Source organism: Cavia porcellus, unplaced genomic scaffold (assembly GCF_034190915.1).
Source record: "Cavia porcellus strain 051 isolate PalLab524CR breed Dunkin Hartley unplaced genomic scaffold, mCavPor4.1 scaffold_5, whole genome shotgun sequence".
NCBI classification, from domain to species: domain Eukaryota; kingdom Metazoa; phylum Chordata; class Mammalia; order Rodentia; family Caviidae; genus Cavia; species Cavia porcellus.
Window position 1 is genome coordinate 38,193,724 of NW_026947488.1, and position 15,675 is coordinate 38,209,398.

The window sequence follows — 15,675 nt, forward strand, 5'->3', positions numbered from 1 at the left end:
ATTTTGGTGGTTATGCTGGTATCTGCATGATTATTTCTCTTATTCTTTTAAAGGACTGTGCGCCTGAGTACAAAACTGAGTAGGGAGAGGTAAGAATGAAAGGTGATTTCCATCCGTTTTGAGGCTTAAGTACTATTTTACTAAAAAATGTTCGAGTTTATACTCTGAAGTGTAGGATCTTTAAACACTCAGCTGCCAGATATGTTCTTCCATGGACAAAGGTGATAGCAGAGTGATTTTTGACCTCCCGATCCTTGGAGAGGAGCCATCAGGCTCCAGGGCACCACCTCTACAATACGGCAAGAAATAACCAGAAACCTGGAGCTTCCACATCTAGTGCAAAAGAGGAAAAGAATTTTAAAGTAAAAAGCTCATTCTTCTCATTGTTCAGGTAAAGCCTCTACTTCATTTCCTTTCAAGAGTTTTCATTTCATATTTTTTTCTCTTCAAATTAAATCTACTAATTCTGGCCTGACCTAAGTTATCTGAGCTCAGATTCGGCATTCAACCTTCCTCCACGCTTCTTAGTGCATTACCATGGAAACTGTTACTTCAGGGAGCAAACACGGAACTGGTGAATTGAGATGGAGTGGGGACATCTCTTCCTACTGGCAAGCACCATCAACTCATAGTTAGCAGAATCAGAGATCTGAATGAACACAGGAATGAATCAGGCGGAAAGGCATGAGCACTCTCTGACAAAGGCATCGAGTAAAGTTATTCTTCACCTCTGTGGTGAGGCCTAGAGACTCCTCAAAAGAAAGCTGAGCCCACCTGCTTCTTGGCTCTGTCCTTCGATTTCTTCTGCACTTTGCTTTTCCTCGGGACCATTCTCATCTTTCAAGAAAACCGCAGAGGGGAAAAAAAAATACATCAAGTCAATTTATGAAATATTTCTTCATGGCTAATATGCAGCACTGAAATTAATTGCAACCAATGTAGCATGACTCCCCATAAAGCAAGGCAGAGAGATGAATCAGAGGCATGAAACAGAAAAATTACCTACATAAATAGGTGCATTTATACTCCGTCCCTTCTCACATGGTTTGCTAGATGAAATGCTGGACTGTGGTAAACAAAATTCACTCAGCAGTCCGAGTAACATCTCTCTCTTTGGTTGGCATTTCCCCAAATGCAACACAGATTTAAATTCCAATCTGCTTTTCTCCTTTAACACAAGTAATGTGGCACTGTGTAAGGAAACTTGGCTGTTTCAATTTCTACGTCCTTTATTTTTCTACTTAAAATATGGGGAATAAAATGTGTATTTTCCCTTCACTCATACACAAGAGTCTAACATACTCATGCTATGAAACACATTGTCTTGAACCCATTATATTGGTCTAAAATGTAAGTGAAAAGTAAAATGGGAGGATGAAATGGAGGCTGTATATTAGCAATTATCTAAAAGGGAATTCAATTTTGCCTTTAGAAGTATTCTAAATATATGAATTTATAGGTAGAAAGAAAAATAAACCCTTTCAAAGGTAAGTAAGGCCTGATATTGCTAGGATGGTCTCCAAATCATTGCTTGGAAAAAGAAAAAAAAAGCAAATAAGAATGATAGATTTTTATGAGGAGATAGGAACAAAACACAAAACATGTAACTAAAGTATAAAGAACAGAGAAACAGATTTTACCAGTCTAGATTAATAGGGATTAGCAATGGCTATAAATCCTTTTCCTCTTTAGAAGTAGAGCCTGTCTGCTGTTTGGGTCCTGATGGTGCTGTCACTGCTTAGACCCAAGGAATGAGATGGAAGTGATGCTCTAGGACTTCAATCTACCCTCAAAGGACTGGCAGTCTGCCTTCTCCTTTCAAAAAGCCCACCACCACTGTAAAAATGCCTGGGCCAGCCTCCCTGGGAGACACAGAGGGCCTGAAGTCAAGCTGCCAACTGAATGGGGCTGCGTGATAATTCCAGGCATTGTCGTCCAATGGAGCCTTTTAAAATTTCTGACTTCAAGCAGCTCAAATCATGGAACCTGATCCTGCTTAAGTGTCTGGACCTGATACCATTCGCCAAAACTATGGCTGCTACCACTGTCAGAAACACCATGGGGAACTTCCCTAGAGGAGACTTCTAGCTAGCACAAACCAACACTCAGAAGCCAGAAAGGGACCTCCAGTCAAGAAGCTCGGAAGAATCAAGCTACTGAGGAGAGTACCAGATCTGAACACATTCGGATTTGACCTGAATGAAAGACAAAGTTTATGAGAAAATGATAAAAACAAAACAAAACAAAGCAAGTGATGCTCCAAAGTTAGGGAGGCACACAGTCGGTGAATGCTTAAGTACACACAGAAAACCTTTTGTCTGCTCATCACTGCCATCTGACACAAGAGACACAGAATGATCTTTAATATGCGAATCTGGGCAACTCAGTATGCTTTTAAACACTTTGTTCCCAGTGGCCCATTTATGAGGACCCCAGAGCTATCTGAATTGTTTTTTTTCTTGTGGTTCTGCACATGCTGGACCACACTGGCTTTTGCTCTAGGCGGGAAGGAACCAACATAGCTGTTCTCACTCCCTTAATGAAGCCAAGCTGGTGTAGGAGTATGTGCCAAAACTTCGCTGATACTTCCCCCTCATCCTACCCACCGGGTTGAATACAGCTGGAGAAATCTGCCAACCTTTCCTCACCAGACAGGCTTCAAAACACAGATTTCACAATTGGCCTGGAGTCTGCAGGTGACAGGCTGCCTTTAAAATTGGTCTGGTTACTTCATCTCTTACAGAGTGGGGATCCAGAAAAAGACAAGCAAGGAAGGAGAAATAATCAAGTGGAGGGAGTGAGAAATTGGTTCCAGCACTTTAAAACACATAAAAGAGAAATTCATCGTCAGACTTCCAGATGCAACTTTCTAATAATAAAAGCCACTCTGGCTGTTTACCTAATGCGCTGCTTGCTCCTAGTTTCCTCCTTAGTCTGAAAACATGTCCGCCCTCTCCTTAGCACATTGGAGTAGCACATTTTTGTCTTACATTTTGAGCCTCTGCTGCACAAGTTTCTACCTCCTGTATTTTTGCCCTTGGGAAACAAACTTGAGAACTTGATGTGTTTATCAGAGAGTAAATGCATCCTAGAAGCACACTGGCTTTGCTGTTCCAGCTACGTGCTTGCAGATGAAAAGGGCCGGGTGTATTGTTTTCATCAGTTTCCAAGACAGTGCATCATCAAATCCAGCAGGGGGAACCAATGTAGAAGCCTTGCTTCCAAATCCGGCATATCCCTTCCTGGGCAATTAGATTAGCATTTGTTTCACTGTCTTTTAGAGGACATTTTGGCTGGCTTATAAGTTTCCAGTCATTTTAAATGCCCTCACTGGGTGAGTTCTTAGTGAAACAATGTGTGTCTATGGTAGGGAAAAAAAAAAAAAATCACATTACTCAGTTACCCATAAGTATTTGATAAGTACATGATTTCTTTTTATCGGCTTGTCTGGCTAGCTATCTTCCCAGGAAGCACATAAACAATGAAAAGTTATGTAGACTAGGGCATATAAAGTTGTGGTTTTTAGAAGGGAATTTAAAAGGCTACAGTAAAAGTGAAGCAATAGGTACAGGGAAGTGCCAACCTATTTTATTAGATTAAAAATTTCACACAGAAGCTTCAGTCTAAATAGCTAGTTCTCTCAGTTAATACACCTTTAAGATCATATGTTTACTTCAGATTACATTTCTGTGGCATTTATGTTGAGCATGACATAACACTTAGCTTTCCCATCCTTATTTCTCCAGAATCCTGACTCCCAATCTCAATCATTGTTTATTGAGTGCCTACTCATTTAATGGTGCCTACCATTTACAAGATGTCATGAATTTTATAGAAATAAGAGACTTCTGCTGCAAAGTGAATTCGTGTAAGCAGAAGACTATACCATTCATTGGACTAAGATAAGAATTCATTCATGCTTAATTCCATATGGGTGAGTTTTGCAAGAGCAAAATCTCAAAATCATGGCCATAAATTGCTAGCCTGATGTTTGTAGTGCTTTTTGTGAGCTATACATGGGGATGGGAAGAGAAAGGGAAGTAAGTCAGATTAAATTTATCATTGTTCCTGGGGAAGCAATTTAATGCTGCTGTCTCTCTCTCTCTCTCTCTCTCTCTCTCTCTCTCTCTCTCTCTGTCTGTCTGTCTTCCTCTCCCTCTCCTTTCCCTTCCTTTGTTTTTGTTGGCCCATGTGAGAGATTGAATCCGGGGTCTTGCACATGATGCACAAATGCTCTACTACTGAGCTACAATCCCATCCCTTGTTTGTTTAATTTTATTTTGAGACAGAGTCTTGCTTAATATCCCCATCTGGGTTTGAACATGTAATCCTCCTGCCTTAGCCTCTTGAGTAGCTGGGATTATAGACCTTTGCCTGTAAAGGTCTCAAAGTTTCTAGGCACAGAGGAAGTACAAATAGATTAAATGTAGTGATTTTCCGATTATCTTCAATCTCCTGTAAAGCAGTATTACCATGTCTTATAGTGTGTAGAAAACATACCTAACTGATCTGGGGCTTGGAAATGATATTAATGAGATGTGAGCAAAGGGCTTAAATGTGCTTTATGAGTGGATCAGTTCCCTGTGCTCTTGACATTTGCTATGGCAACAAGATTCTTTGTAGATGCTGATTTAAAAAGGGTGTGAAAAATATGGAGTAGACCTGAACCCAAATCACAGTGTGAATCCAGGCTCAGGCAACTCAAAGCTTGAAACAGAACCACCCAGCTGAGCCCAGCCCATATCCGGTGAACCACAGATGACGTGCAGGCCTATGAGCGTGAGAATAAGCAAGGAGTTGTGAGGAAGGAATTTTGGGATGATTTATTATGCATCATTATTACTGATGCAAGACACTAACTGATAATAACTAATATGAATGATACATTTCCTTTTTCTCAGATCAAAAAGGCTTCAAGTTATCTTTTTTTAAAGGTTAGCCCTGTTTCGTGTATAAGGCATTCAGTCGTTAATTTTGCATTTTCCTCATCTCTATTTCCATTTGATACTTTCTAAAGTTCTCTAGTAGACACAGATTTGAACCTAAAATTATTACACATAAGAGTGCACTCTCCAAGACTGCATTCTGTCCCTGATACAGTAATGTTTATGTTTCATTTAACTTCCTAGATGGGTAGGATGCAGGATGTTACTAGTTAATTCCAATTAGTAATCATTGAATATTGCCTATATTCTGCTTCGTTTCTAAATGCTTTGCATGGATTATTAAGTTTAATTTTCATAACTACCCTATACAGTAAGTATTATTAGTCACATTTCATGGGTCAGAAAACTGCGACACAAAGGTGATGAGTAATTTTCCTAGGACTCCATGACTAGAAAGTAATAGTAGCAAGGGGCTCTGACACCAGTGCACCATGGCCTTCCTGAATGTAGATCAAATATTTGCTGTCTGGGTAAACAGCTGAAGTGCAGGACAGCAAGAGTGTTGGAAATGCTTAATAAAATAAGAGCTGAAAATCTCAGCTATAAGTTAGCTATAGCTAAACTGTACTAACTCCTGTGAATTTATTGAGCTAATGGAGAACATAAAGAACTGTGAGAATCAAACTCTTATACCAGTTAAAGTTTAGTTTTTTTTTTTTTTTTTTTTTTTTTTTTTTTACTGCTAGAGATATTTGTAACCTTATAAATTGTATTATTACATATTGTCATGGTTTATGTCGATGGCTCCCAGGCCTCATGCGTTTGCATTATGCGTTTGTGATTGGTTCATTGTCCAGTACTTGGACTGATGGTGTCAGTGCTACACACACATAGAGGTGGGGCCAGTATACAATGTAATGGCAGGAAGAAAATGTGTCTTGCTCTTTTGTCAGTTTCCACCTTGCTGTTTGCAGCTGCTGTGAACTGTGGCCCTGCCATGCTACCCTGCCTTGGAGCCTACTGATTATGGACTGAAACCTCCAAAAACTGTAAGAAATAAACCTTTCCTTTCCCAACTTTGGCCATCAGGTATTTTGTCTCAGTGACAAGTTAAAAGTAATTGACATATATTCATTTTATTATTAACACTGATATATTTTTATAAAAGATATTTTTCCTTTGAATAATTTTAAAAAACAGAAAATTACAACAGTATGAGAAATTTTTCTTGTTTCTCTGAAATACTGAGGATAATCACCCCCTAATCACTACCATCAGCCCTGAATCCTTTGTACATATTTTCTACAAAAAAGACATTCTCTGCCATAGCCACAGCATAACGATCAAGATCAAAAGATCAACACTGATGATCTTCCTACCATCTAAACCACAGACCACATCCAGATATTGTCACTTTTCCAATGTTATCCTTCCTGGTGATCTAGGAATGTATACAAGATTCTGTTGTTGGTCTTTTTGGTTTCCTTCAGTCTGAGGTGCAGATATCCTGCTGACTCTGCCCAAGTCTGGAGCTGGGCATTTGGCCCCTCATCACCTCGCTCCCTTCAGTGTGAAGGCCTGCACCCTCCCACACCTAACACATTACAGTGAGCCCCCCAGTGACCCTACTGAGTTAGACTTTCAACTCCATTTTTCCACATGAAGAACTCAGGGCAGTGGGAGTTCAAGTGACTTCCTTGAGGTCACAGTCAGTGGCAGAGCTGAGACTTCAGTTTAGGTCTAGATTTTGCTGAAGGCTGAAGTCTGGCTTTTTGCCTTGCTATGGCTTGGATACAGGTTATATGTGTCCCCCACATTTTCTGTGCCAGAAGCCTTGTCCCTGGGGAGGGGATGTTGAGGTGGTAGAGCCTATTACTGGTGAGGCCTTGTGGAAGGTGATCAGGCCCTCGGAGGTGCTGCTTCAGAGGAGATTAAGCAGCTCTTGGGGGAGTCCAGTGAGTTCTACAGGGAGCTGTTGCTCCAGGAGGAACAAGCTTGATCCTGGCACCTCTCTGGCTTCCTGTCTCTCTGGCATCTCTTCCGCCTGTGTTCTATCATGTGATGTTGCCTGCCATGAGGCCCTCAGCTGAGGCCTAATGGATGGAGCTGCCCCATTCTGGATTTTCAGCCTTTAAAATTATGGGTTCAGCAAACTCCTCTTCTTTATAAGTGGTACAGCACCTTAAGCTGTGCCTTAAATCAGCTATGGGCCCATACACACTGCCAAGGGGGTTAAACAGAAAACTTCATTTTTCTCCCTAAACTATAATCATTACTTTTTCCTTGAACTGAATTTCTCTGTGTAGAAAAGGTATGATATGTTTCTGTGTCTCTGCATGAACTTCATTAACTTGTGTGTTAGTTTAAAAATGTCCCTTTGGTAACTGAGAACAGTTCCTAAAAATCAAATGAGGCGAAGTATTGGAAGCATGAGCGAGCAAACGTCCATTTCCACCACCCCTCCTGGAGCCTCCATCCCTGGCTCCAAGGGTGTGGCAGTGACTTCACTACACGTCCTGCTATCCCTGCGCTTGTCCTCAAAGTCTGTTCTCCACCTGGAAACCAATGCATTTGAAAATGGGAGTCGGATCATGCCAACTCCCTGCTCAACTGCCTGCTGGCAGTGAGGCCCTGAGTAGCAGAGACTGCGGTGCTTTCCTGTCCTCGCTTCTTTCTACAGCTGTGCTAGACTCTGTGCTGTCCCTCCAGGTCCAGCTATCTTCTCCCCAGGTCTTGCCACTGCCTGTCCAGGAAGCCTGCTGTGCTTCCTGGGTCCTTCTAATTTTAGCTCAAATGTCTCCTCTGCATTAAAGTTCCACGCTGAAGATTCCATTGAAAATCTCAGTATCGTCTCACTCCATGCACTCTCTTTTCTTTCTCCAACTTGATGATTTTTTTTTGTTTTTTCAATCATTCATCATTTTCTTATATAGAATTTATATAGGGATTATGTTCAGACTATGTTCCCTGCTTGAATGCAAGTTCCACCTGGGCAAAGACTTCTGCCTGTTTAATATGGTGATTCTCCAAAGTACCTAGAAGGAGATTATGGTATAGGTTCAACAAATGGTTGTGATTAATGAAATATCTTTTCTTCTTGTCCGGGTTTGCCTCAGAAGTTCATGGATGAATCAGGAAAAAAGGAATGACTATACTTTACACTGAGGCTTTCAGATTATTTATGAAATGAGGTTCATAAATCACATGGAGAAGAATATTTTAAGGAAGGTGGCCCCGAAACAAGAACACAGGCTTCTGTGATGCTATACCCACCAACATGTTGTCTCCTTACTGGAGTGATGATGAGCTAAAAGAAAGAATTCTTTTGATGCGCCAGCTGTTATATGTTATAATACAGTTTTCTAGTCTAATGATTTAAGACCTCGCAGAAGGCAGTGTGGCATCCACAGCCTCTGTGGAAAATGCTGACTTGCATACTCTTACCTCATGGAACCAGCTCTACCCAAAAACCCAAATGTCTGTTGTGAGCTCTAGAGCAGGGAAGACAATTGTCACAGCCTTATTCAATTGTCTCTGGATAAGTGTGTCAAACAGCACAGTCACTTATGTGGAAGAGGAAATAATGGAACCTGTTCTTTTTACATCCTGTCAAGAAAGACCTTACTGCGAGACATATTCTAGGAGGGAAGCACAAGAGACTCTGGCATGTGACTGTTCCTTCTATAACTTCTATGCAATGGCAAGCAGAGTGGCAAATGATTGGTAAGGAGCATCTCTAAAGCTGTCTGTGAAAAAGGATTGAGTTCTATGGCATTCTGACATCAAAGGTATGATCATGGCATTACAACTTGCTATGGTATATTTGATATAAAAATAGCATAAGTGAGTGCACTGGAGATCTATTTTCAATATCATACATACTCTCTTAATAGATAACATATGGTTTCCCATATGGCATGGTAATACAAGTACTTTTTCTCTGATATGGTTAGTTTTTAATCCAAGGATTTCCAAGTACTTTACAAACAGTATTCATTACTTTACAAACACTATTCATTTACCCCGGGGGAGTTGCAGCGCCTAGTAGAGAAGCAAAGCATCCTGTACACAATCAATAACCCTAAGGAATAGCAATAATAAGAAACATATTAATGTGATTTTATTAAAAAATAAGCTAACAGATGTTAATTAAATAACTTTCCCAAAATCTTCCAAGGACTTTACAGTGGAAGTGAGGTTAGAAGTCAAGTAATGCTGATACGGCTGTTCCACCAGTGGGGCTACACTGGTAAGTTGATCATCAATCACACCTGTTCTCAGGTATGCACATAGACTGGTGTCTACTCCATAGCTGGGAAAATTATGACCAAAGTCAGGTTAACATAATAACATTCCAATGGGATTTTTTTACACACTCTGTCTCTCAAATAAAGCAACAATTGCACATTTCCATTAACTTCAAGCCCTAAGGTTAGATTTCCTTTTAGAAACTATATTTCTCCATGTTGTCATTTATGTTCCAGATTACCAGTGTGCCTACACATTTGTTTAAACAGGCACACATTGTGCGCTGTGCAGATGTTCAATACAGAGCTGGCAAGAGCAACTGCTTTTTTGCTGAAGAATGGAAAGTATATAAAGATGTTCTTTAAATAGAAGAACCATCCCATGAATAAATTCAAAAGCTGATAGATATCATTGTTATCGATTAGTGTTTGCTGGGTAGCTACAGAGTTCGAGATGCTGGAGAGTGAATAAATGAGGTTCCATGCGAGAAAGACCTTTCCCTTTGGAAGTTGGCAATAGAGAAGGGAAGCCTACTGAGAGATGTGTGATGAAACACAGGATAAATTAGGGCAAGGGATGTTTACTCAGAAAAATCATAAAATATATCTCATATCTATATGTGTGTGCCCAGCATGAAGTGTGGGTCTCTGGGACATCACTGACAGCAGACGCACAGGTGAAGACAGTAGCCATTGGGGCAACTCCCAGAGGGAGAGACTTTTGTGTTTAGAGAATATTAATTTATTTTCTCTTTGGGGAAGACACGTAGGAGACATGTACCTCTGAGGTTGAGGGCAGCCCCACATTACCCTGGAAAATAAAAGCTTTCATTTCCACATTTTTAAAAATCATTTTCCTCTTTTAAAATATTTGCTCTTTCTGTGTTGACTTGCTATTTTAGGTAGTAAAATTGTTTTAAAAATTAAGATAATGATTTGGAATTTTGAAGCTTAGGGTGAGAGCAATGTGTAGGCTTTGCATGATTCCATACAATCTGTTAACAATCAGCTACTCTCACCCAAAATATAATCCTGTAGACTTGACCTCTACTCTAGAACTGACTCATCGGAAAAATGACAGTACTTGCTCTCTGTGTACCTTATCACTATTCAAAATTGAAGAATTATTATAAAGGCTTTATTTAACTACATTTTTATTTAATATGTATTTGATGTTGTTGCAGAATAAATGTCAACACAATTTTCCCTTTACTTCACATGAAAACACAGTTATGCCATTATCAGCACATGGGGTTAGTTCTAGAGGCCACTTAGATACCAAGATCTATGAATGCTCAAGTCTATTACATTAAATGGATTATTTACAATGCCAATATGATGTAAGTGACATGTAAATAATTGTTATACTGCATGGTTCAGGGAATAATGGCAAGGCAAAAATTCTATACATGTTCAGTACAGAAGCACTATTTTCCTGATTGTTTTCAATCCTCAGTTGGATGAATTTGAAGGTGCAGAACCAGAGGGTATGAAGAGTACCTGTAATTTACAAGTGGAGAAAACATAGACCTTTAGGCAGTGAAAATGATCAGTATGTATAAAAGTTTACTGATACCAAGCTATATTCTCTAGGATCTTGTCATTTCCTTCTACAAAAGAAGTTATTGCATCTGAAGTAGTGTTTCCCAAACTTCACCATAAAAGCCTTCAGCAGGCTTATTATGGTGCAAACTACAGGCTCTGGTTTAGCAGAGTTGTGGAGTTGGGGGAGGGAGAAACTTTTCATCTCTAACCAATTTCCAGCGATAGCCTTGATGTTGCTGCAGGTATAGCAACTGCATGTTGAAGATCATTTGTCTAGGTTCTGTTAGGAACAGAGAGCTTGGTCAGATTTACTTTCATTCATTAAAAATGGCTATGAACAGCCTGTTCAGCTATATTACATTCCCAACTTCTGAATTTTTGTCCCCAAGAATTAAGTAATCCCTTAAGATTACAGTAGTATTTCATAGAAGGAAAAAGTTACTTTTCATAAAATCAATGTGTGAAATTTATCTTTTCACTAAAGTTTCACATAAGATTATAATTAAATCACTTTATCTTAAAATGTTTTTAAAATCTTTGAACCAGACTTTGCAGGGGACACCATGCTGGGTGCTCAAGGACACAGGAGTGAAGAGGGCAGGGCCGCAGCCCAGCTCCTCCAGAAGCCAACTATGGAGTTGCCAGTGGATGCATAACAGTTCAACAGTGAGCTGGAGGAAGCAGGCGGGGCCATGAGTTCTCCAAGGGTAAGCACCTAACTCAGGCCTGGGGGTCAAGAAACCTAGTCAGAGGAGACACTGCTCTGGTGTGACTTTTGTCACAAGCATATGTTACAGAACATCGAGCTCTTCCAGACTCTGCCCCTTAGAGTTGTGCTGGCTCCTGTGGTAGCTACTACCCACCCGCTCACTGCTCAGGGGCACTGGAAATAGGGTGAGTCCAAACAGAGAAGGCCGTGAATATTACATGTATGACTGGCCTTGGAGACAATGCAAACAATTAAAATATCTCACAATTACCATATTGTTTACATGTTGAAATGGTACTTTAGATATTTTGGGTTAAGCAAAGAGTTAAAATTCAGTTCACCCATATTTTTCACTTTTTTAAGAAGCAGATTTGTAAAACTATAGAATGACACCTGTGTCTGTGATCGCATTGTATTCCTGTAGAGTCGCACTGCTCTGGAGACAGTGAGTGCCAGGAGGTGCCATGGAGCTGTGCAGCAATGGTGCAGATGGCACTATCCCCAAAGCTGCCACCCACTGTGGTCAGCTCCTGGTGGTCACCTCTGAGTCCTGCGTGTGCGACCACTGGCCTTTCCTCATGCAGTGCTGCCTGGGAGTTCTGTCTGTCTTCTCCAGGATGTGTGCTCACCAATGCTGACCACACTGGGGAGTGGCTACCCAGAAGCTGCCCTCAATCAGTGATGAATGGGAGTCAGTGTGTCCCCAGCTAGGCTTCAAGGCCTCTGAAACAAAACAGCTCTCAGGGCTTCTGCTTATCCTTCTGTGCTTGCTCCTCTCTTTCCATTCTCACCTCACTACTCTCCTGCTGGTGCTGCCTCGGATCTCTTCCCCTGTCAACTGTTGATGACCTTGAGTCCTTGTCTTGAGGTATATTATGGGAACCTAGCCTAAGAAAATTTTAAAGCAAATAGCTACACAAACACATTATCCCCAATCATGTGAAGTGCTAATTAAGGGAAATGCAGGTTGCTAATTTGGCTCCTAACAAGATCATCAGAGAGGGCTTCCCTGTGGAAGTGGCATTTGAGCTGATAAGTCTAGGGCATTTAGGAAGTGAAAGTCATTAGTAGACTTTAATGAAGTACAGAGGGATGAGTGTTCCAGGTGGAGTTAAGAGCAAGTCGAGGAGCCTTCTATGGAAGGAACTTGACCTCTTTGATGGTTTGGGAAGGGCCAGTGGGACTTATTCAGGTGGAGGGTTCCATGAGATTCACCTAGTGCAGGCAATAGAGGGAGGTGAGTTGGGAGACTGTTCCCTGGAGTGAAGAACAAAACTCAGGGAGGAGAAGGAGTATATTTGTTTGAGGCATGCAGCTTTAGTTTACTTGAAGAACTGACCACAAAAGGAACAGAATTAAGAGCAAAGCCAAGTGAAAAGCAGGTGCTTGCATTAAAAAGGGCTTCACACCCTTTTCTAACATGGGGCATATCTAGGGAGGTAGCGGGGAGCCAAGGCAGGCTTCCCTCCCACGTCACTGTTTTCGGGTCTGTGCACTGAACAGAGTGGGGCAAGGAAGGCAGTGATTAGCATCTCCTGTGGAACAGATTAAGATGCTGCAAAGAGGGATGACAGTGACCTAAGATAAAGGGATAGAAGGGGAGGAGGAGAGCGGGATGGGTTGAGGAGATGTCTAAGGGGCAGGAATCTGGCTCTGGAAAGTGGCTGCTTGGAGGAGTAAATGGTGCCAAGATTTACTAGAAAAGCTCAGTGTTATCCTGATCAGCCTTCATAACACCTTTGCAATATAGACATGATTAATACTTTATAGATGGGTAAATGGCACTCCAGTCTCAGTAACTCTCCCACGTTCCACGACTAGCATGGATTTGTGCTTTGGTCATTGACAGCTGCAATGTTGTTGTGCTACTCTGAAGGCACCCCAGCTGGTGGCCAGGGAAAACTGGAGGTTTGGGGAACCCAGGAATGAAGGGGGACACTGGGCTCACAGGATGTACAATCAAGGTGCTTTATTCAGTAGGAAGAAGAGAGGCCAATCAGACAGAGGGGAAAACAGCCCAGTACAAATTCACCCTCCAAAATATGTTAAAATCTACATGTGGAAGTCACTTTGTGCTTGGTGATGCTACTTGAAGACATTATTGGTTAGAGTTTTGTATTTTTCCTTTCATGACCTTGTCTGGATTGTACATTTTGATGGATGTTCTGAGACAGTTGCTTCCAATATCTGTTCTCTTTCTGTCACAAATAGGAATATATCCTATTGTAAGCCCTCAGGGCCTCGGCAAAAGGACAACTGCACCCTTACTGTGGTTTCCAGATGTACTGCAGCTCCTCCTTCCCTCCATCTCCAATGTCATCATTTCCTTCCCAACAAGCTGCACATGAAGAATCAGCTGTCACTTTCGATTTAGTAGCAATCGTTTTTATTTAGTAATGGACCTACCACCTCTCTACAACTACGATAATAGTAATTGCCTAGTATTTTTTTCTTGTAAGAGAAACTCCATAATCATTAGACTGAGTAGAGAATGCAGAAATATTTTGTTCTTGAATTTGTCCAAAAAGAGTCATACTGGGATGTTGTTTCCTTTTGAATAAAGGAAATCCTATGTACCTTTTCTTGATGCCTACTTCCCAGTCATCTGTCAGGGCAATACCTACAGCAGAGAATCATCTTAAATGATGACCACAATCTTACCAGCCATCCGGAACAACTAGTCAATAGACTCAAAGACCAGGAAAAAATTGTTCGGATGGTTGATGATGCTATTTTAGCCAAATCATTGTACATAGCCACAGGCCACATCAAAAGACAGCTAAGAACATCCGTATCTTCTCCCGTAGTGCAGAGCACCCACAGACAACCATGCATCACCAGTGTGTACCCTGCTATAAGCTAATCTTTCTTCTCTTTTTCAAAAACCCTGTTCAATTTTCAGAAGTCTGTCTTATCTAATGTATCTTTTTGAATAATGATTAAAGGCATTTCAGCTGATTCCAGCTGTTTCTTCTCCACAGAAATATGTTTGGTTCATATATATATATATATATATATATATATATATATATATCAGTGTAGCATGAGATCAGTGAAAAAAGACATCTCTGCAGGTGATGGCACTCTGAGAAGGGAACCCACTCTGCCCAGCAGAACCTGACCTTTTCTTCCTCATAGGCACAATGGACAGACACTTCACCTGTGGAGCCCCTTTCTGCTATGAAGATTGGGCTCCTTGAGGAGGCAGTTGGTGTCATTGAGAGCAATAGAGGAAGATAACTTGATGGTGGAGGCATGAGAAAGCCCTACCAACAAGAAAGCCCACAGGAGAGCAATCCTGCCACCATAGCTTGGGAACAGCTGTGTGGATTTTCTAGCTTCTTGGTAGTTTGCTCATGAGAATGAATTATTCTACCTCTTCCAGTTTTCAATACTAATATCACATGATCCTGAATGGTGAAGGTAGTTTCTCTGTTTCCTGGACACCTAGAAGATCTGTAGTTTGTGGAAGAGTCAGCAGGGTTTAGGTGTTGCCATGCAAGCTGCAGATAAGGTTTCTAATGAAAACTCCTCCAAACAATGTAGTGAATACTATACATAGCAATCAGAAATGTGTCGGGTTAGATCAAAAGTCCTTCTAATCACACACAATATTAGGACAGATATTCAAATATATGCATATGCTTCTTGAACTATTCAAACAAATGGCATCCCGGCAATTTCCTCAACACCTAGTTAATAATGTATGATCAGAATGATTTGCAAGAACAACTGACCACAAAAAGAAATATTATGCATTCAAAAATAAAGATGGCCCTTCAAAGTATGTCCCAATAAAACTAATTAAATTATGATTTTGGCCAGTTTTAGTTACAACTAATAATGAGACCTAGATGGCAAGCTTTAAAAGGGTTAAACAAGATTTAAGGCCACAGTTGTTATGATTAGGAAACAGAGATGTATAGTTGATTTACTGGCCTGTTCAATTATTCAGTTAGAACTCTCCCCTCTTGCAGGCACTGACCAGCATCTTTTCAGTTTTCATGCAGCATCTCAAATTTGCAATTTTGTAGTTGGACAGGTTTGGGCATGGGAGAAAAATGAGAATGAAGAACTTCTTAACCGGGGCTATGAAACATTAAATATGATGCACGGCTTTGAGTTTCTCCTTTTGCTTTGTGCTAGTGTGGATTCATTAATCATGCATCTGTAATTTTACACATTTTCTTTCATTGACACGTGGGTTAGGCAATACATTTTTACTAATGTCGCAAATTACAATGTACATATTTTTGTTTTTAAGAATACTCATATAAGAATTTTGATG

At 40.7% G+C, this 15,675-nt stretch overlaps 1 protein-coding gene across 2 annotated transcripts in view; it reads right to left on the reverse strand.

Moving 5' to 3' along the window:
- The window catches only part of Macrod2 (mono-ADP ribosylhydrolase 2), a 1,970,011-nt gene that overhangs the window by 118,276 nt on the left and 1,836,060 nt on the right, over positions 1 to 15,675 (reverse strand). The window contains exon 12 of one of the 2 annotated variants that reach the window (XM_063248671.1): positions 775 to 837. The exons of the other annotated variant lie outside the window; for it this stretch is intronic. Coding sequence (XP_063104741.1) covers positions 775 to 837 — 63 coding nt within the window. The remainder of the gene's footprint in view (positions 1 to 774; positions 838 to 15,675) is intronic. 2 annotated transcript variants of the gene reach the window in all.